This window comes from Mustelus asterias, chromosome 22 (assembly GCF_964213995.1).
Source record: "Mustelus asterias chromosome 22, sMusAst1.hap1.1, whole genome shotgun sequence".
Taxonomy (NCBI): Eukaryota; Metazoa; Chordata; class Chondrichthyes; order Carcharhiniformes; family Triakidae; genus Mustelus; species Mustelus asterias.
In genome coordinates, this window is record NC_135822.1 from 71492684 (window position 1) to 71513392 (window position 20709).

General features: G+C 42.7%; 1 protein-coding gene across 22 annotated transcripts in view; it reads left to right on the forward strand.

Moving 5' to 3' along the window:
• pebp4 (phosphatidylethanolamine binding protein 4) overlaps window positions 1-20709 on the forward strand; it is a 420175-nt gene that overhangs the window by 16564 nt on the left and 382902 nt on the right. For all 22 annotated transcript variants that reach the window (XM_078239622.1, XM_078239640.1, XM_078239641.1 and 19 more), the window contains one exon: window positions 7076-7208. In XM_078239622.1, coding sequence (XP_078095748.1) covers window positions 7076-7208 — 133 coding nt within the window. The remainder of the gene's footprint in view (window positions 1-7075; window positions 7209-20709) is intronic.

The window sequence follows — 20709 nt, forward strand, 5'->3', positions numbered from 1 at the left end:
TGGTCGTCGAGGCCTGGGGTTGGTCGAAGACTCCAACCACTGGTTATACAAAGCCTTGTCCTCGGTGTTTGGGTCTTCGTCATCTGCTAGGTCCTAGGTTTCTCTTTATTGGGGCTTCAGGACAACGACATGGCGGAGGTGCCGAGGCCTAGGTGAAAGTCTCGATGGATCCTGAATGTTGCTTGACGATTCTGTCATTGCTTTGGCCTTTTCAAGCTCCGTTGATGGATATATTATCCTGCAATTCATCATTAATCCTGATTTTGTGATATTGTCTTTTATGCGAGCACCAATAATCTGTTAGGGATCCAAGCCCATGTCCACAACTTTACTTACAATGGCAGGCGTCAACCTGATGCCTACGGCACTGCTGAAGCATAGGCCCGTTCACCAGCAAAACCGCCACTATAAACTGGGCCCCTACCCGGGATTCTCTGTCCGCTTGAGCAAAATGAGGATTTTCTTGACTTAACTCAGCTCCCCTTTGCCAAAATCTATCCAGAATCCTCCAGGAACATAGCACGGATTATACACATCAGGTTCAAATAATAATGAGAAGGGTGTCTGATATATGAGTGCAGAGGCATTTGTCGCCTGTTGTATTGCGAAAATCAGGATTGTCCATTTTTACTTTGATGATAATCGTCCATCGGCATGCTCCAATGGTGGAACGACGGAGGCCTTAGTTTAATGCACTTTACCGTTTGCATTCAATCTTGGTTTTGATGTGTGGTACCGGGGAGCGTGGTCTGGCCTCCCTGCTTCTGGCCCTGTGTCAAATTCTAATTCTTTGGTTTTAGTGTTTGCAATATGGAGATATTTCCTTGTTTGAGGATAGTTTGGTGGTCTCCTTTCTATTGGGGAGCATGCTGAGTTGGTTATATGACATGAGGGTTGTGCCAGGATTTACCTGTTTTTTTTAATGTTCTTTAATCCTTGCATTTACACTGAGCAAGTATATTTTTTGGTACCCTTCAATTGATTTATAGATAAGATGAGTAGCAACATTGTAGGGTGGCAGGTGGGTTGATATAGAGATGGTGGGTATGCCCTTTTAAGTCCTCATTGTGGGTGAGGAAAACCCCTGTTAGAACTGGTATTGCATCTTTCTTTTCTATTTTTGTTATTTTGGGATCAAGGAATCCTTGCTTGTCTCCAATGAAGGTACAGACAGATCATGGATCTGGGGAAAGATTGGCTTTTCTTTTCTATCGTTGGTGCCTCTAGTGTTGTTGGAGTCCGGAAAAATATGTATGAGTGCACGCCTGGCCATGGTGAGCTGATCCTTGGATAGCTAGCCTTTCTTGGGTTGGTCTTCTGTATTGGCTACGTGGGTAGTGATGGTGGTTACGTGATTACTTGGCTCATGGAATAATTTGTTGTTCGGGTTTCTTTGATGAGGGGAAATGGGTGGAATCTTGTTGGTGGTGGGGCCTAAGTGGTGTCCTGGGGGTGCCTAGAGATAGCGGTGGTTTGCTTTGTTCATTGTATAAGAGTAATATGAGTACCCTTGACCTGTTGGGTCTTCTTCAAGTGTGTCATTGATCCTAGTTTTGTTTGATTAAGCAGGTTAGAGCAGTATCCTGTTTCTTATGAGGTTAGACTGTCTTGTTCCTGGTATCCAGTATAAACTGCTAGACCATGCCTGGCATTTATTGGCTAATCCTCTGCAGTTTTCTTTCTTTATCTGGGTAGGTGAGGTGCTCATACAGGTTCTGATTTGTTATATTCAATTCTAGAGGATTTCCCTTATCTTGTTGGGAGGAGGAGAAGATATCCCATTGATGGGTGTCTTGACGACTCTTCTTCTCCTTGTTGGTCGGGTTTCCTTGGTGGAAAATTATTGAAGTTTTTGGGTGATGGTGGGGCCTGAATGGTGCCTCTGACATGGCTGGAGAAGAGTGAGGTCTGTTGTGTTGTGAGTCTAGGTGCAGTGTAAGAATCCTTGGCTTACTGGCTTCTGTACACGAGAGTGTACACTGCCACAACACATATTGTACCGATGGCTGTATCCTCATGTTCTCCTTATCCTTGCATTGCTTGGAGGCCTTGGGATGCTGAGTTAGGTCCTGATTGGTTGTATTTTACCCCATAAGCGATCGCATATATCGTGTAGCTCTTTCTTTGTTATCCTGGAGGGGAGGATGTGTACCATGCTCCTGTGTGCCCATGGCTTTATCCGGTTATCCTGAGATCCCCACTTATTCTGGTATTCCTTCTTTATCCGTACGAAAGGAGACATTGATGACAACGATTACAATGATCGATAATCTGAACCATTTGTATGAGTATTTGCCAGTCTTTTCTGTATGTATGTGTGGAATAATGATCACTAAATATTATACTAGATTTTGGGGATTTGTTGCATCTTGTGGTAAAATGGAAAACCCTCAATAAAAAGAAAAGGCCATTCGACCCATCAAGTTGACTTTGGTGCTTTTATTATATGAGCCTTCAAATCTAATGTCTCCTACTATTTTCTATAACCCTTGAATATTCCGCTTTAAAAACTTCACCATTTGGTTGCCGGTCTTAAATTTGTGCCCTCTTGTTGCTGCCTTCCATGCTGATGAAAGAAACTCTGCCATAATTGACCTTCCCTTATCTTCTCATAATCCTTCAAGATCTGGGCTTGGTTTTTCTTCACTCATCTGAATTCAGGTGAAACAATCTACAGTTTCTGGATCTCTCTTCACAACTGCAACTCCTTCCCACTACCAGTTAACACCTTAGTGAATCCACGTTGCACCTTTTCCATTTCCTTTGTGTAAAGAAATATGAGATGGAATTTTCCCCCCAAATTTCCAAGTGTCACAACAGTTAATGGGAGTCCTCCGCGCCAGTCTTTTCAGCACGCCCACACCTCAACCTCCCAACACTCAGTGCAATGAAAGAACCTGGCCATGTCCCTCTCCCCTGGAGGCGATACTTACCTCTACGACCTTGGGGAAACCCACACAACATGTTTACATCTCGGTGAACCTGTTGTTAATGGCACCGGCATGAAGGGGGAGGCGGGGGGAGGGGGGTGTGGAGGAAGTCCCTGAGCGAATGCTCGCTAATAACATGCTTCTGTATTAAAATGACACAGTGGTTAGCACTGTTGCCTCACAGCGCCAGGGACCTGGGTTCGATTTCCGGCTTGGATCACTGTCTGTGCGGAGTCTGCACGTTGTCCCTGTGTCTGCGTGGGTTTCCTCCGGGTGCTCCGGTTTCCTCCCACAGTCCGAAAGATGTGCTTGTTAGGTACGTTGGCCATACTAAATTCTCCCTCAGTGTGCCCGAACAGGCGCCGGAGTGTGGCGACTAGGGGAATTTCACAGTAACCTCACTGCAGTGTTAATGTAAGCCTAATAAGTAAACTTAACTTTATGAACTTTCTGTGGTCCTGTGCCGGTATTCACGCCACTCCACTGGCAAGGGGTCAGGAAGATCGGAACCCTGAAACTCTCCGGAGTTTGAGCACGTGCTGCCATTCCCACAGATGGAGAGTGTGGGCTCAAATTGCCCCCAGCGTCTACTTGAACGCAAACCAGTCTATTCATCATTTTGTCTCTGTATAAGACCAAGTTCCTGTAGTAGCTAATTTGTGCCACAGGGTGGTACAGATGTGCTTTGTATTTCTTCACTCACAAATGCACCTCTGGCACCTGCTGGCACAATATAAACTGGAAAGCTTGCTTGCAGCAGAAGTTTTTCAAACTGACAATTCACCATTTTTCAGGTTTGATTGTTTTAATAGTTGTACTCTGGGTAAAGCATGAACATTTAGTTATGGCTCCTGCTCTATGATTAGGATGAAAAGAATAATGTAGCATTCAGGAAAGGTCGGTCAACTTCGAATCTCCATCTCCTGGCTGTTAGATTGAGTTCCCTTAATCCCTGTTGAATAATAAATCTCTCCATTTTTGACTTCTTAAGTATGTTAAGTATGTCACTGCATTGGGCAGTTGTCTGCTCACTGGTTACCCTTAACTTGACTCGGTTTGTTTTTTTGAAGTCTTGTTACGACCCAGATGGGAGCAGTGTGCAGTTTGACGAGCCCTTCTCCTCCACAGCTTGCACCAATCGTTTAAAAGTTTGATTCCCTCACCAAATTGCCAATTGTTTAACTTTGGTACTATTGTCCAGAATGAAAGAAACTTCAACCAGGTCTCTTCAGTAAAATTTCATTCTCTCTTCCACTTTCTCCCGTCGGGAAAAAGATACAAAAGTCTGAGGTCACGTACCAACCGGCACAAGAACAGCTTCTTCCCTGCTGCTGTCAGACTTTTGAATGGACTTACCTTGCATTAAGTTGATCTTTCTCGACACCTTAGCAATGACTTTAACACCACATTCTGCACTCTCTCCTTTCCTTCTCTATGAACGGTATGTTTTGTCTGTATAGGCGCAAAAACAATACTTTTCACTGTATCCCAATACATGTGACAATAAATCAAATCAAACAACAAATTTAATAGTTTATTATAAAACCTGGTCTTGTCAAATAGAAAGGCAAAGCTTATTAACGTGCAGTATGAAATATAGAAGTCTACCAGTTCATCTTTTGTGATACCCTGAGTTTCCCCCTGCCCACCCACCTACATACACACAAAAACAAACAATAAGAATAGAGGAATTCTACCAAAGGTTGAAAGCCAATGGTTCAAGAGAAAAGGAAAGGTAGTGGGGAGTCCTTGAAATGGCGTCCGGGCCATAGTTATTTTCCCAGTGCTGATCTGTGACACAGTTGATGATTCTTGCGCTGCTTTTCCTCAGGCTTCAGGAGCACTTGCAGGTACTCTTTTCTCACATGCAGATCAACTTATATTCACTGCCAGCTGCACACTGGCTCTGGAAAAAAAGGCTGCTGTCTTTTCACAGGCAGCTGGTCTTTCTCCTTCTCAAAGCAGAACCAAAACAAAACTTTTAAACACAATTTTCCAGGCATGATTGTTTTTTCAGAGACTACCATGTGACCTCCTTTGTACATAGCTTACCAGGGTCAAGAGGTTTCCAGTTTCTTTGAAACTGCTTAATTATTTTTTCTTGTAAATGGATGTCACTACGAAGAAAAAGCAATTCAGCTCCTTGCACTAACCCTTTCAGGGATAGTGTATTTTAAAACACAAATTCTTCCAGAATGTCCTCTGTCCTTGAAGATGAACCAAAGTGTTCATGGCGGTTATCATTTGAGTGTCTTCCAAGTGCAAATGGAACTTGCCTCACTTAACAAGGAATGACCACAAATATGGCGACAAATAGTGATGAAGGTTTCTTCATAACACTCTAAACATTCTCATCCCACCATCTTTTTGTGTTTTGTAATTATTGTGCACAATGATTCTTGAGGATTTGAAACATTTTATCATTGTTCTGCAATGGCTTATATGAACATAAGAACTAGGAGCAGGAATAGGCCAACTGGCCCCTCGAGCCTGCTCCGCCATTCAATAAGATCATGGCTGATCGTTTTGTGGACTCAGCTCCACTTACCCGCCCGCTCACCATAACCCTTAATTCCTTAATTCCATTGTGTTAAAAAAAACATGGTCTGTAAGCGCCATGAATGTGTCTCTTTGCTTTTAACATGCCAGTCAGCAGTACAATTCGCAAAACACAGTGACAATGAATGGCTGGCTATTTGTCATTTGGTGGCATTGTCTGAGGGGGAAATGGTGATCAGCAAATTAGAAGAGCTCTGACATTGTGCAAGCAGTGCAGTAGGCTCTTTAACCCCCACATAAATAAAGAGATAGGTTCTTAGATTAATTTTCCAGAGGCTCAATGGACTTCTGGCAACAAAACATTCCCACAAGAATATCATATTACATTTATGTTATGCCTTTAACATGGTTAAGTATCCTGAGGTACTTTACAGGAGCATTTTGGGCCAAACTTTGACACCGAGTGACACAAGACCAATTGACTAAAAGCTTGATCAAAGAGATAGATTTTAAGGAACATCTTCGAGGATGGAAGTGGTAGAGAAGTTTAGGTTGAGAATTCCAGAGATTCGGTCAATGGCAGCTGCAAGTAGTTCAGAGTTAGAGGAGCGCAGATATCTAGGAGGGCTGTAGGAGGTTACAGAGATAGGGGCAGAGAGGCCTTGGAGTGATTTAAAAACAAGATTGAGTATTTTGAAGTTGAAGCTGTGGGCGGCACAGTGGCACACTGGTTAGCATTGCTGCTTCACAGCGCCAGGGACCTGGGTTCAATTCCGGCCTTGGGTGACTGTGGAGTTTGCACGTTCCCCCTGTGTCTGTGTGAGTTCCCTCCCACAGTCCAAAGATGTGCAGGTTGGAGAATTGGCCATGCTAAATTGCCCCTCAGTGTCCCAAGATGTGCAGGGAAATGTGTGAGGCTATGGGGTAGGGTGGGGGAAACAGCCTGAATAAGATACTCTGCCAGAGAGTCTCGATGCAGACTCGGTGGGCTGAATGGCCTCTTCTGCACTGCAGGAATTCTTTGATTGTTCTACGTGTTGGCAAACCAGAGACCAATGTAGGTCAGCAAGATGTGCTACTGAGGACATTGGTAGCAAGCTGTTTTGGCTGACTTTTTATTTACAGAGGACTGCAATATTAGCATCCATTTTCTGCTCAGGTCTTAGTGTGAGCTTTGAACCCACAGCCTGGCCCAGAACCAAGCTGACCCTGCATGGTGATTCTATTTTTAGGGTTTCCTTGTTCCATAGTTACTGATAGCCCAAGTGTGCCTTATCCTGGCAGGCATTCAGCATCTGAGCTGAGAAGGCAATTGGAACACCAATAATAATGTGAGGAGCAACAGTGGACAGCTTGTTGCTTAATTGGAAACCTTGGCTGGGAGTTTTACATCTTTACCTGCCCAATGCCATAGGCAATTTGTGCTATTTCCAGTGATACCTGGTTGTAACCAGCTGGATTGTCAGACCAAAGATCAATTGTGTGTTTATTAATTAATCTGTTGGAGGATCCCTACTGTGACAGGACTGCTGATTAAAATGAAAGATTGCATTTATCTGAATTTAATATTTCAGAGAATTCCACAATTATGCAGGTTCTATTCTATTGGAAATTATGCTCATTAGTATTTTCTCTTCTCTGTTCAGCGACGACCTCCTGGTGATTTATCTAGATTTGGGAAATGCGGCCTGCGCTATCATTCCAAGATGTCACCAGTTCCGAAGACTGCTGAGCCAAGAATGGGGAGAACCAAGTGTTCAATTTGTTCAAGCTGAGAAGGTACATGCTAATAAAAGCAGCATTACTAGTTTTGCTCATGTGTAAGATTTTAGCTTAACTACGAGTGAACGTACCTTGATGAAAAGTAATATTTTTTGAGACGAGAAAGGAAAAGCATAATATGGAATGCAAGGGTTGTAGATTTGAACCACAGTTGGCTGCACTTGGATTAAAATAACCCTTTGGAACAGGAAGTATTTAAATTCACAAAAGTGGATTCTAATTTACAGTAAGCCTTGTCTTTATTATACCACAGAGTGGTGCAATTGTCTTCAAAGTGTACAGGAATTATTTTCTATTTGCCTGTCTACAATTATATAAACCATGTTGTTTTCTCTTACAGCAGTATTTCATTCCTTATATTACAGACACAATTTAAATATACTTTATTCAATTCATTAAAATTTTACACTAAACCATTCACCAAACATTCAACTGTCATGTTTCAAGGTCGCATTTTCTGCCTGTCCACCCCTTAGCTGTGCTTTGTGATGTTCATCCAAGTTGATCTTTCACCTCTGGGTGAAAGGTTTTGGGCTGAGCTGACACTGGAGCCAGGCTTGGGGCTTGCCATGCGAAGGAGACTGGGCCAGGGGCTACACATGTTGGGAGATCTTTATTGGTCGACATATGACTGGAATAGGGTATAGCGCTGGTAGTCATGAGCAGTCTGGGAATGGAGGGATACAAACGAATGGTCTAGTTGGACCAATGAGCGGCACAGGCTTGGAGGGCCGAAGGGCCTGTTTCCTGTGCTGTACTGTTCTTTGTTCTTTGTGAGTTAAGAACATTCTAATTTACAGTGCTGAAGAAGAGTTGGATCCTAGAATGAGGGCTGTGGACACCAAAAAAGTTGGGGCTGAGCCAGTGTCAGGAGAAAGTTTTAAACCTGACTTTGGATAGGGAGTTGGACTGCACTTCTGAACTTGACAATAAGTGGATCTCTTTCTTCTGGTTGGAGTCCATGTTCTCCTGATTGGCCCTTGCTAACCATGCAATCTTTCAATTATCAGTGACCAGTCAGTTCAAAGAAAGTGGACAGGTTCATGGACATGTTTATTTATATACAAGAATATTAGCAATCACCAACAAAAATTTATATTCCATTAATCTTGGAGTGATATGAGCACGTCAGTTTAAAATCAACAGCTGTGGAAGCTGGTTTACCTCCCCAAGGTCTTTTTAAAAAAATACAATGAATGATAAATGGATAGGAGGGAAAGATTATAGGGGGAATAATGCAACAGTAGATGGCAATAGAATAACTGAGATTCACTGCGTTCATCTGAACATAGTGACATGATTTATTTGTAACTTACTCTTTCCGATCTGTTGTTCTCCAGATTATGCTTGGATTCTCTTCACTAATCATCTGCAGATTATTATTCAATAAACCTGTACGAAAAGTGTAACAATCTTGTATGAATGCAATTAGACATATAAGACACGGAACATCTTAGTGTCAGCTGCAGGGAAAAAAAATAAAATAATTTGTCTCCTGGCATTGGCTTGTCGTCTGAATAATAATAGAGATCAGGTAGTGATTTTTAAAACTTTAATTTAAGCTCTGGATTCAAATTACTGCTTAAGTTTGACTCTGAAAGTTTATGGTAGCATCTGAATATAGTAAATAGAATGATAGGTTTTAATCATTTGCAAGAAACCATTATCCCCTTACAATAAACACATTTAAGATTGAAGCTCCAAATAAAATTGTTTTTGGACCCCTGCAGTTGTGTTCTGGCTTTGTTAAATGACTATTTTATGGGATTTATTTTAACTCCTTATGCAGCATTTTGTGTTTATTTGAATACTTCTAAAAGTTCCAGTGTTTAACATGGTCGATGTGGAATTTCAGACAGGTGGTTGTTATTTGACTGAATCGTTGCCATTTTCCTTGTCAGCCCTGCCCTCTGAGTGCTTCATGTGTTCTTCAATAAGATGTTTGAACTGCTATGTGAAGGTCGCCCTTCATGAAGATAATAGCATCGATCTGGGTGGAGTGCCACCACAGAGCTAACAGGATCAGTTGTAACACGTAACAACCATTTCACTTGTAACTTCATTTGATTTCTTAATCATGCATAATAACATTTTGATGGCCAACAATACAATAATTGTATTTCCGATTGTGGCCCTTTGAGACAAATACCAAAAGATGTCAGATGACAAGATTGTCAGATGTCAGATAAGATGCTTGAAGCGTATAAAAAGTGCAAGAAACGACTTAAGAAAGAAATCAGGAGGGCTAAAAGAAGACATGAGGTTGCTTTGGCAGACAAGGTGAAGGATAATCCGAAGAGCTTCTACATTTTAAGAGCAAAAGGATAGTAAGGGATAAAATTGGTCCTCTTGAAGATCAGAGTGGTTGGCTATGTATGGAACCAAAAGAAATGGGGGAGATATTAAATGGATTTTTTACATCCGTATTTACTAAGGAAACTGGCAAGGAGTCTATAGAAATAAGGCAAACAAGTAGGGAGGTCATGGAACCGAGACAGATTAAAGGGGAGGAGATGCTTGCTGTCTTGAGGCAAATCAGAGTAGATAAATTCCCTGGACCGGACAGGGTATTCCCTCGGACCTTGAAGGAGATTAGTGTTGAAATTGCAGGGGCCCTGGTAGATATATTTAAAATGTCGGTGCCGGATGATTGGAGGATAGCTCATGTTGTTCCGTTGTTTAAAAAAGGCTCAAAAAGTAATGCGGGAAATTATAGGCCAGTAAGTTTGACGTCAGTAGTAGGTAAATTATTGGAAGGAGTACTAAGAGATAGGATCTACAAATATTTGGATAGACAGGGACTTATTAGGGAGAGTCAACATGGCTTTGTGCGTGGTAGGTCATGTTTGACCAATCTATCGAGTTTTTCGAGGAGGTTACCAGGAAAGTGGATGAAGGGAAGGCAGTGGGTGTTGTCTACATGGACTTTTATTAACAGGGGGTTGGAGTTTAAGAGCCGTGGGGTTATGCTGCAACTGTACAGGACCTTGGTGAGACCACATTTGGAATATTGCGTGCAGTTCTGGTCACCTCACTATAAGAAGGATGCGGAAGCGCTGGAAAGAGTGCAGAGGAGATTTACCAGATGCTGCCTGGTTTGGAGGGTAGGTCTTATGAGGAAAGGTTGAGGGAGCTAGGGCTGTTCTCTCTGGAGCGGAGGAGGCTGAGGGAGAGTTAATAGAGGTTTATAAAATGATGAAGGGGATAGATAGAGTGAACGTTCAAAGACTATTTCCTCGGGTGGATGGAGCTATTACAAGGGGGCATAACTATAGGGTTCATGGTGGGAGATATAGGAAGGATATCAGAGGTAGGTTCTTTACTCAGAGAGTGGTTGGGGTGTGGAATGGACTGCCTGCAGTGATAGTGGAGTCAGACACTTTAGGAACATTTAAGCGGTTATTGGATAGGCACATGGAGCACACCAGGATGATAGGGAGTGGGATAGCTTGATCTTGGTTTCAGATAAAGCTCGGCACAACATCGTGGGCCGAGGGGCCTGTTCTGTGCTGTACTGTTCTATGTTCTATGACTTCAGTAAGGCCTTTGACAAGGTCCCGCATGGGAGGTTAGTTAGGAAGGTTCAGTCGCTAGGTATACATGGAGAGGTAGTAAATTGGATTAGACATTGGCTCAATGGAAGAACCCAGAGAGTGGTAGTGGAGGATTGCTTCTCTGAGTGGAGGCCTGTGATTCATGGTGTTCCACAGGGATCAGTGCTGGGTCCATTGTTGTTTGTCATCTATATCAATGATCTGGATGATAATGTGGTAAATTGGATCAGCAAATTTGCTGATGATACAAAGATTGGAGGTGTAGTGGACAGTGAGGAAGGTTTTCAAAGCTTGCAGAGGGATTTGGACCAGCTAGAAAAATGGGCTGAAAAATGGCAGATGGAGTTTAATGCAGACAATGTGAGGTATTGCACTTTGGAAGGACAAACCAAGGTAGAACATACAAGGTAAATGCTAGGACACTGAAGAGTGCAGTAGAACAGAGGGATCTGGGAATACAGATACATAATTCCCTAAAAGTGGCGTCACAGGTCGATAGGGTCGTAAAGAATGCTTTTGGTACATTGGCCTTTATAAATCAAAGTATTGAGCATAAGAGTTGGAATGTTATGGTGAGGTTGTATAAGACATTGGTGAGGCCGAATTTAGAGTATTGTGTGCAGTTTTGGTCACCTAATTACAGGAAGGATATTAGTAAGGTTGAAAGAGTGCAGAGAAGGTTTACAAGGATGTTGCCGGGACTTGAGAAACTGAGTTACAGAGAAAGGTTGAATAGGTTAGGACTTTATTCCCTGGAGCGAAGACGAATGAGGGGAGATTTGATAGAGGGGGTTTGATAGAAATTATGATGGGTATAGATAGAGTGAATGCAAGCAGGCTTTTTCCACTGAGGCTAGGGGAGAAAAAAAACTAGAGGACATGGGTTAAGGGTGAAGGGGGAAAAGTTTAAAGGGAATATTAGGGGGGGCTTCTTCACACAGAGAGTGGTGGGAGTGTGGAATGAGCTGCCAGATGAAGTGCTGAATGCGGGCTCACTTTTAACATTTAAGAAAAACTTGGACAGGTACATGGATGAGAGGGGTGTGGAGGGATATGGTCCAGGTGCAGGTCAGTGGGACTAGGCAGAAAAATGGTTCGGCACAGCCAAGAAGGGCCAAAAGGCCTGTTTCTGTGCTGTAATGTTCTATGGTTCTATGGACACAGAACCACACACAATCAAACGTGAGTCATGCCACAGTTGTAACTTTGTATAATGAGGGCAAAAGATTTCAAAGAAAGTTCACAGAAAAGAGTTTTTTTTGAAATAATTATGTCATATTTTATTCTTCTGGTACCTTACTCCAATATTCCAGTGTGGTTTGGGAATCCTGTTGTGGGGAAAGGCAGATAATGTTTTGCCGAGAGTAAAATCCCAGTAAATACAAAATTGAGAGAAAATAGTGAAATTAAAATGCCTGCAAGAAGTTTTTCTCTATTAGAGTTCTTGAACATGATTTTCTTCAGTTTACAGCTTCATAATTTGGGGCATCTGCAGTAGATACCTGAGCATAAACATAGATTTGGCTGTGACAATTCTGGGACAGTTAAATTATCAAAAAACAGACAATCATTTACAGTTGTATCCATTTACTGTTGTATTAGAAAAAAGCTGCACCGGGTTACCATACAGGAAAAATACATTCTGTTATGCTGCTTGATTATGCATGTTCATGGAAGATCTCATGTTCGCAATGTTGCAAATAAATTTTATGGAAACTTAGCTGTCACCTAATTAATGGTTTGGTAGTACAGAGATTGAGTATTGCTGAAAAAGGACATTTTTGTCTTGCACTCATCAGGGCAATCCGAAGAAGACCAATTTCGAGGGAAATATAAACTTTAAACTGTTTGAGAAGATTGATTGGCAAGAGGGCTCAGATTGATAGAAGCATTGCCATGGAGAATGCACCAGTTGATGGTGACTGATGGTTAACTGCCAAGCATGGTTTGGAACTCAAACCAGGCAAATTGACTCTGATTGGTCAAAGCATTGCTCTGTGGAATGAACCAATAAATAGCACTTTTTTTTTGTTTAGCTGAAACATGCACAGGGTGAGTAAATGTTCTTTCTGTCTGCAAAGAACAGGGCCCTGTGGATTAATATTCCAGTACACAATGTGCCAAGCACACCAAGGATTATTTCGCAAATGTTGTCCAATCATGAAATCACATCTAATGTTTGACACTATTTTGCGTTTTGCAAGCACAGGCTGGTTGGTTACAGTTTGTACTTTGCCCGTTGCAAACAGCACAAGGGACATGCTGTGATATGACCAGCACCAGGTGGGGTTTCCCAAACGTTATTGATCCGGGTGACACCCCTCAATTTGTCACTGTCCGACTGGGATACCCCCTAATTATCACAAATTCGGCAGGAGGGATGACAGGCTCTGTGTCTTTATTCACCCCACCCTCTGCTGGTAGTAACAAAGGTTTAATTTAAAAAGGTTCTCTTTCCTTTGGATAACTTTCCCAGACCTAATGATTATGTTTAAAAAGGAGCAAATTCAACCAGACCTTCTTGAGTTAAGGTAGAGTTAGTTTATTAATTACTAGAAAAAAGGTCAGGAGAAATGGTAAAGCACATGCATCTATGTTCATATAGATTAGAAGTAAACATAAATAAAACCTTGTACGCAAGCCCTTGAGTTTTGAGGAGTAGATGATGACGAGTTGCAGCCGAAGTGATTCTTTTCAGTAAAGTTGGCTTCTGCTGACGAATAATTCAGGTGTCCAGTAGTCCAAACGAGAGATTTGAGTTCCTTTTTCCAGCCACTGTATTTCCTTAAGTGTGTGTAGTAACTTCTAGCTGCAGTTCCTCAGCACGCACACTCAGACCAACTTGCAGACAAGAGAACACGAGAGACAGAGTCCCAGAAGAATGTCAGAAGAATCTGCTTAACAGCCAGGCAGCCTAGCTTTTAACCCCCAGATATGTATTCCCCCAGTTTGCACTCAGCTGTCTAGGCCATTATTGTCTTGGCTGGAGACAATACACATCTCTTTAACCTGTGCTTAACCCTCTCTCCACTCACATTGTCTGTACCTTTAAGACTTGATTACCTGTAAAGACTCGCATTTCAACCATTATTTTATAAATTGAGTTTGTGTCTTTATATGCCCTGTTTGTGAACAGAACTCCCACTCACCTTGATGAAGGAGCAGCGCTCTGAAAGCTTGTGGCTTGTGCTACCAAATAAACCTGTTGGACTTCAACCTGGTGTTGTGAGACTTCTTACTTGGCCATTATTGCCAGGGACCAAGGGAGGAGATGGTCATCATGTCTCTTTGTCTTCCAGAGATGGTAATCAGTCTTAGAATGTGTGTTACAAATGCCTTGAACTGTCTGGAAGCACAGGAAAGATGTCCCATTGTTCCACAGAGATGCCCTGCAGTCATTCCTATCAATGGCTAATGGTGAATTCATCAGCCATCTTCAATGTCTCATGACCATTTAAAAAAATATACAACTCGGGCCCTTTTTTCAATCCACCATTTCTATATAGAATTACAAGTTTTTCCACTATCGTTGTAACAATTGTTTGGTACAACCTGCCAATCTTTGGGACATACAGCCTACATAGCTAGCATCACACTTGCACTGAAATTGATATACCATGACTCATCTGAGTAATATGCAGAACGTCATTTTGGCTTGATGGCAACATTCTGTTCATGGTGAATACCACTTATGAATACCACTTGTTGAGACTGCATGGTCGCAGTGTGAAACAGCTAGCTTCTCTTGTTGCTCAAATGTTTGAGATACCTTTTCCTTCCAGAGTAATCTGAGGCATACTTGGTACTTTTCAGTTAGGTTTCAGTTGGGACTGGCAATCTCATAAGTAGGGCCCCATCTGTTTACTAACCAGGCAAGCTTGATGCTGAAATAGAAATCAAAGAACTTTTATGGGCTTTCCTGATTAGATGATTTCCCATTTAACTGGGAGTCGGAGAGGTGGCAGACTAGCGAGGGGGCAGCCTGGATGGGAGCAGATAAACTGGAACCCGAGGCTTGAGGCCTACATCACTTACCTAGGAGTTGGGGAGGTGGTGGACCATTCAGCTGCTCGAAACCGGCCTTTGCTGAGTGAATGAAAACAAATCGTTAGATTTGTAAGAAACTGCTGTGAGGGACTTTCTTTAAATTGGTAAATTAGAAAAATGTATTATTTTTAAACAAGTATCTATGCTTCAATTTAAGTGAGAGACACCAGGAATAAGGAAAAGTAAGGGCCTTTAATAAAGTAATATAAGTAACCCAAAGTAAATAACTTTAATGTAAGGAAAGTAAAGTTAAGATATGGCAGAGCAGCTCAGTCAAGTGGAATGCTTGTCCTGTAATATGTGGCAAGTCATGCATTTTACTGATGCCACAGGCGACCACATGTGCAAGATATGCTGTCAGATGCAGGAACTTGAATTCTGAGTTTCAGAACTTGAGTGGCGGCTGGGGTCACTCTGAAAGCCACGTGGAAAGTACATTCAGAGAGGTGGTCACACCACAACTTAGGAATCTGGAGGCAGAAAGGGAATGGGTAACCGTCAGGCACCCAAGAGAACCAGGCAGCAGAAGAGCCCCCTGGGGTCTTGCTCACAAATCGGTTTTCCGTTTTGGCAGCTGGTGAGGGTGTTCATCCTTTAGAGGAGTGCAGTCATACCCAAGCTAGTGGTGGCACCAGGAGTGGCTCGGCTGTGCAGGAGGGGATGAAGAGGAAAGGAAGAGTAATAGTGAAAGAAGTAATGAGTTAGGGGAACAGACAGGCGTTTCTGCAGCTGTATATGTGACTCCAGAATAGTATGCTGCCTCCCTGGTGCCAGGGTTAAAGATGTCACAGAGCAGCTGCAGGACATTATTCCAGGGGAAGGTGAACATTGGTTGAAGTGACTTAGGTAAGAAAGAGGATGTGGCCCTGCAATCAGAATTTAGGGAGCAAGGTAGAAAATTAGCAAGCAGGACCTCAAATGTAGTAATATCCGGATTATTTACATTGGTAGATGTAAGGGAGTACAGAAATAGGAGGATAGGGCAGATGAATGCATAACAGGAAAGGTGGTGCAGGAGGAAGGGCTTTAGAGTATTAGGTGTGGTGCTGGGAAGGTGGCACCTGTAGAAACTGGAAGGGTTGCACCTGAACAGAGCTGGGACTGAGTTCCTTGTAGAGTGTTTTGCTCGTGCTGTTGGGAGGACTTTAAGCTAACTTGGCAGGGGTGCAGGAACCAAGAGAGAATAGTAGGGATACCAGTGCGCACAAAGCACTGGGAGAGACAGATATCACGAGTATAGAGAATAGTAAGCTGCTTGGTGGAGTCGGAGTAAGGGAGAAAGTAATAAAGTTTCAATTAGTGTACCTGTCTGTGATTGCACTGAGTATAATAAATAAGAATAGGGAGTCACAGGTGCAGACTGCCATGTGGAAATATGATGTTGTGACGATAACAGAGACCTGGCTCAAAGAAAGGCAGGACTGAATGTTAAATATTCCTGGCTCCAAAGTGCTCATAAAAGATTGGAAAAGAAGAAAAGGAGGAGGGGTGGTGGTAATGGTGAAGGAGAGCATTGCAGTGCTGGATAAAGAGGATGTCCAGGAGGGCCAGAATCAATTTGGCTCGAGCTAAGGGACAAAAAGGGTGAAATTACATTCCTTGGTGTAGTCTGTAGACTGTCAACTAGTGGGAAGGATGTAGAAGAACAGATCTGCAGGGAAATTGCAGAGAAATGCAAACATTATAGAGCAGTTATAATGGGGGACTTTAATTGCTCCAATGTGGACTGGGATAGTGGTAATGTAAAGGGTGGAGTGGGGCAAAGGTTATTAGATTGTGTTCAGGAAGGTTTTCCATGGCACAATGTGTCCAGTCCAACAAGGAAGGATACACAGTTTCACTTGGTTCTTGGAAAAGAGCTGGGCCAAGTAGTTCAAGGTAAAGGTGAAGTATGTTGGAGCAAGGATTTGGCCGATTTCAGTTGACAGCAACTGCACTGCTGATTGGGGACCAATTAATCCTAGAAGAGGATTATGATGAGAATTACATTCCGAATGAACAGTGTCAGCGGGGGAACATTTAGGAGACAGTGATCATTGTATCGTAAAGTTTTGGATGATAGAAAGACAATAGTAAGAACCATTAACTGGGGGAGAGCCGACTTCAGTGGGGCAAGAATGGAGTTGGGTCAGCTAGAATGGAATGAAAGGTTGGAGGGAAAAGCTAGCTGAACAATGGACTACCTTCAAAAACAAAGTGGTTTGGTCACAGTCAAGGTATGTTTCCTCAAAAGGGAAAGCTAAGGCACACAAATCCAGAGCTGTTTGGATGAAAAAGAAGATAGAAATTAAAATAAACAAGAAAAGGTGTGCTTATGACCAGTGTCAGGTTGAACCTGCAGTTGAGAAGCAGGAGGAATACAGAGGGTTCAGAGGGGAGAGTGAAGAACATGTTAGAGAAGTGAAGAGGGACTGTGAGAAAAGACTGGCAGCCAACATGAAGGAGAATCCCAAAGTCTTATATAACCATGTAAATAGTAAAAGGATGAGTAGGGCCGATTAGGGACCTAAAAGGGAATTCACGCACGGAGGCTGGGGGAATTGCTGGGGGATTAAATTAATACTTTGCATCCATCTTTACCAAGGAAATAGATTCTACCCAGGACGTGGTGACAGGGAAAGAAATTGTCACTATAGCACGCAAGAAACAATACTTTTCACTGTATACTAACATATGTGACAATAATAAATCAAATCAAGAACATAGAACATAGAACATAGAACAGTACAGCACAGAACAGGCCCTTCGGCCCACGATGTTGTGCCGAGCTTTATCTGAAACCAAGATCAAGCTATCCCACTCCCTATCATCCTGGTGTGCTCCATGTGCCTATCCAATAACCGCTTAAATGTTTCTAAAGTGTCTGACTCCACTATCACTGCAGGCAGTCCATTCCACACCCCAACCACTCTCTGCGTAAAGAACCTACCTCTGATATCTGTCCTGTATCTCCCACCACGAACCCTATAGTTATGCCCCCTTGTAATAGCTCCATCCACCCGAGGAAATAGTCTTTGAACGTTCACTCTATCTATCCCCTTCATCATTTTATACACCTCTATTAAGTCTCCCCTCAGCCTCCTCCGCTTCAGAGAGAACAGCCCTAGCTCCCTCAACCTTTCCTCATATGACCTACCCTCCAAACCAGGCAGCATCCTGGTAAATCTCCTCTGCACTCCTTCCAGCGCTTCCACATCCTTCCTATAGTGAGGTGACCAGAACTGCACACAATATTCCAAATGTGGTCTCACCAAGGTCCTGTACAGTTGCAGCATAACCCCACGGCTCTTAAACTCCAACCCCCTGTTAATAAAAGCTAACACACTATAGGCCTTCTTCACAGCTCTATCCACTTGACTGGCAACCTTTAGAGATCTGTGGATATGGACCCCAAGATCTCTCTGTTCCTCCACAGTCTTCAGAACCCTACCTTTGACCCTGTAATCCACATTTAAATTTGTCCTACCAAAATGAATCACCTCACATTTATCAGGGTTAAACTCCATTTGCCATTTTTCAGCCCAGCTTTGCATCCTATCTATGTCTCTTTGCAGCCGACAACAGCCCTCCACCTCATCCACTACTCCACCAATCTTGGTGTCATCAGCAAATTTACTGATCCACCCTTCAGCCCCCTCCTCTAAGTCATTAATAAAAATCACAAAGAGCAGAGGACCAAGCACTGATCCCTGCGGCACACCGCTAGCAACCTGCCTCCAATCCGAAAATTTTCCATCGACCACCACCCTCTGTCTTCGGTCAGCCAGCCAGTTACCTATCCAATCGGCCAACTTTCCCTCTATCCCACACCTCCTCACTTTCATCATAAGCCGACCATGGGGGACCTTATCAAATCAAATCAAATCAAATGCAGGGAAAGGGCAGGAGAATCTTCCCAACTATGTTTTTGCCAATCAGTGTGTTAGGTTCTTAAGCCAGGTGTATTTGTCTTTCTGAAAGTGGCCTAGTTACCTTTGTCAGCTTTGTTTCACAACCATTTTCACCACATCAGGTCTTGGGATGTAACACCATTTTGTGGTCAACATGACCAGTGCTTTGGCTTCAATGTATAAATCGCTTCATTAGGTGCTCATGCTCAAGCTTTTGTCGTACCTTCAACTGACCTGTGTATTAGGAATGTACCTAACTAGAGTACCAATTGATGTTTTCCCCTGTTAATGATGCTGGAAGTGTAAGTTGTTGTTCATGTGGTTGCATGGTGATGGGAAGTACAAAATATTTTTCTCATTATTTTTCATTTCATTTTGATCTGAACTTTCTTGAACTTTTCTTCACAGAACAGTTGAATTTGGTAGAGGGAAGAGTTCTGCACATAGTGATATGTTAGCTGAAGGAGAATAAAACAAATTTGGGCAACAGATGCATTTTGTTTCTTGTGGGAATGTGCTATCTACATAAGGAGCCAAAATGGCCATATGTTTCCCAGTAGGTTGCACAAGAGGTTATTCTTTGTGTGAGGTTGAACAGTTAATGTTGGTAGACTGAGCAGTTGTGGAGAGATTTGATAGCAAAGGCTAATGATATTCTCACCAAATGCCCATAAATTCACACCTTCCAGCAGGCATCACAGAATAGTGATTTTTTCCCCCTACTTTAGCACAGAAAAACTAACAATCTGATTTGACCCACTGTTGCTTTGGCTGACATCACTAACTCAGCACAGGCCAGTCATAGAACATCCTCAGATCTGCTGATCACAAGAGTTCAGTTCTGATGGCAGCAGATTTATTCTAAGCACTTGGCTACTCCCATGTTGCTCTCCAATGAAGCTCCACTAATTATGTCCATTTTAAATTAGCACTGTAGGCCAGCAACAAAGCCTTCCAGGAATTGTTTTAGTAAAGGTGGGCTATTTCATTCATCTTTTTGCAATTTACTGTAGAGTTATGACTGTTAAAGTCGGTGCTCCCTTCTCGATTTAGAAAAGATGTTGGAGACAGAAAATTACATCAGAGATGACTGCCTGTATTTGCATTACCCGAGTAGTCATAGTGTAGGACCAGGTACACCTTATTGATGATATTGGCAAGGAAGAGCAATTGGGGAAAAAAGGACAAAGACGATTTGAAATTTAAAAAGTGTCTTTCATGACTTCACATTGTCCAAAGTGTTTTACAGCCAACAAAGTACATTTGAAATGGAGTGACAGTTGCAACGTTGCACAGATGGCAACTAATTTACACATAGCAAGCTTCGCAAAACAGCAATGTGATGGTGACCATATATTCTGTTTCTGTGATGTTGATTGAAGGATAAAGATTGAATAGGACACCAAGAAAACCTGCTCCGCTGTTCTTCAAAATAGCGTGTGGGACTTTTTCACCAAAGAGCCTTGGTTGAATATCTTACCTGAGAGGTGATACCTCTGCAAGTGCAGCAATCCCTCAGTCCTGCTCCAGAATATTAGGAATTTTGTGCTAAGTTTCCAGAGTGGATCAAAAATTCACAACCTTCTGACTCAGAGACAAGAGTGTGACCAACTGAGTCATGGCTGACATTGGAGCCTCATAGAACCATAGAAAATTACAGCTCAGAAACAGGCCTTTTGGCCCTTCTTGTCTGTGCCGAACCATTTTTTGCCTTGTCCCACTGACCTGCACTTGGACCATATCCCTCCACACCCCTCTCATCCATGAACCCGTCCAAGTTTTACCACTTTATCCGGCAGCTCATTCCACACTCCCACCACTCTCTGCGTGAAGAAGCCCCCCCTAATATTCCCTTTAAACTGTTCTCCTTTCACCCTTAACCCATGCTCTCTGGTCTTTTTCTCCCCTAGCCTCAGCGGAAAAAGCCTGCTTGCATTCACTCTATCTATGCCCATCAAAATCTTATACACCTCTATCAAATCTCCCCTCAATCTTCTATGCTCCAGG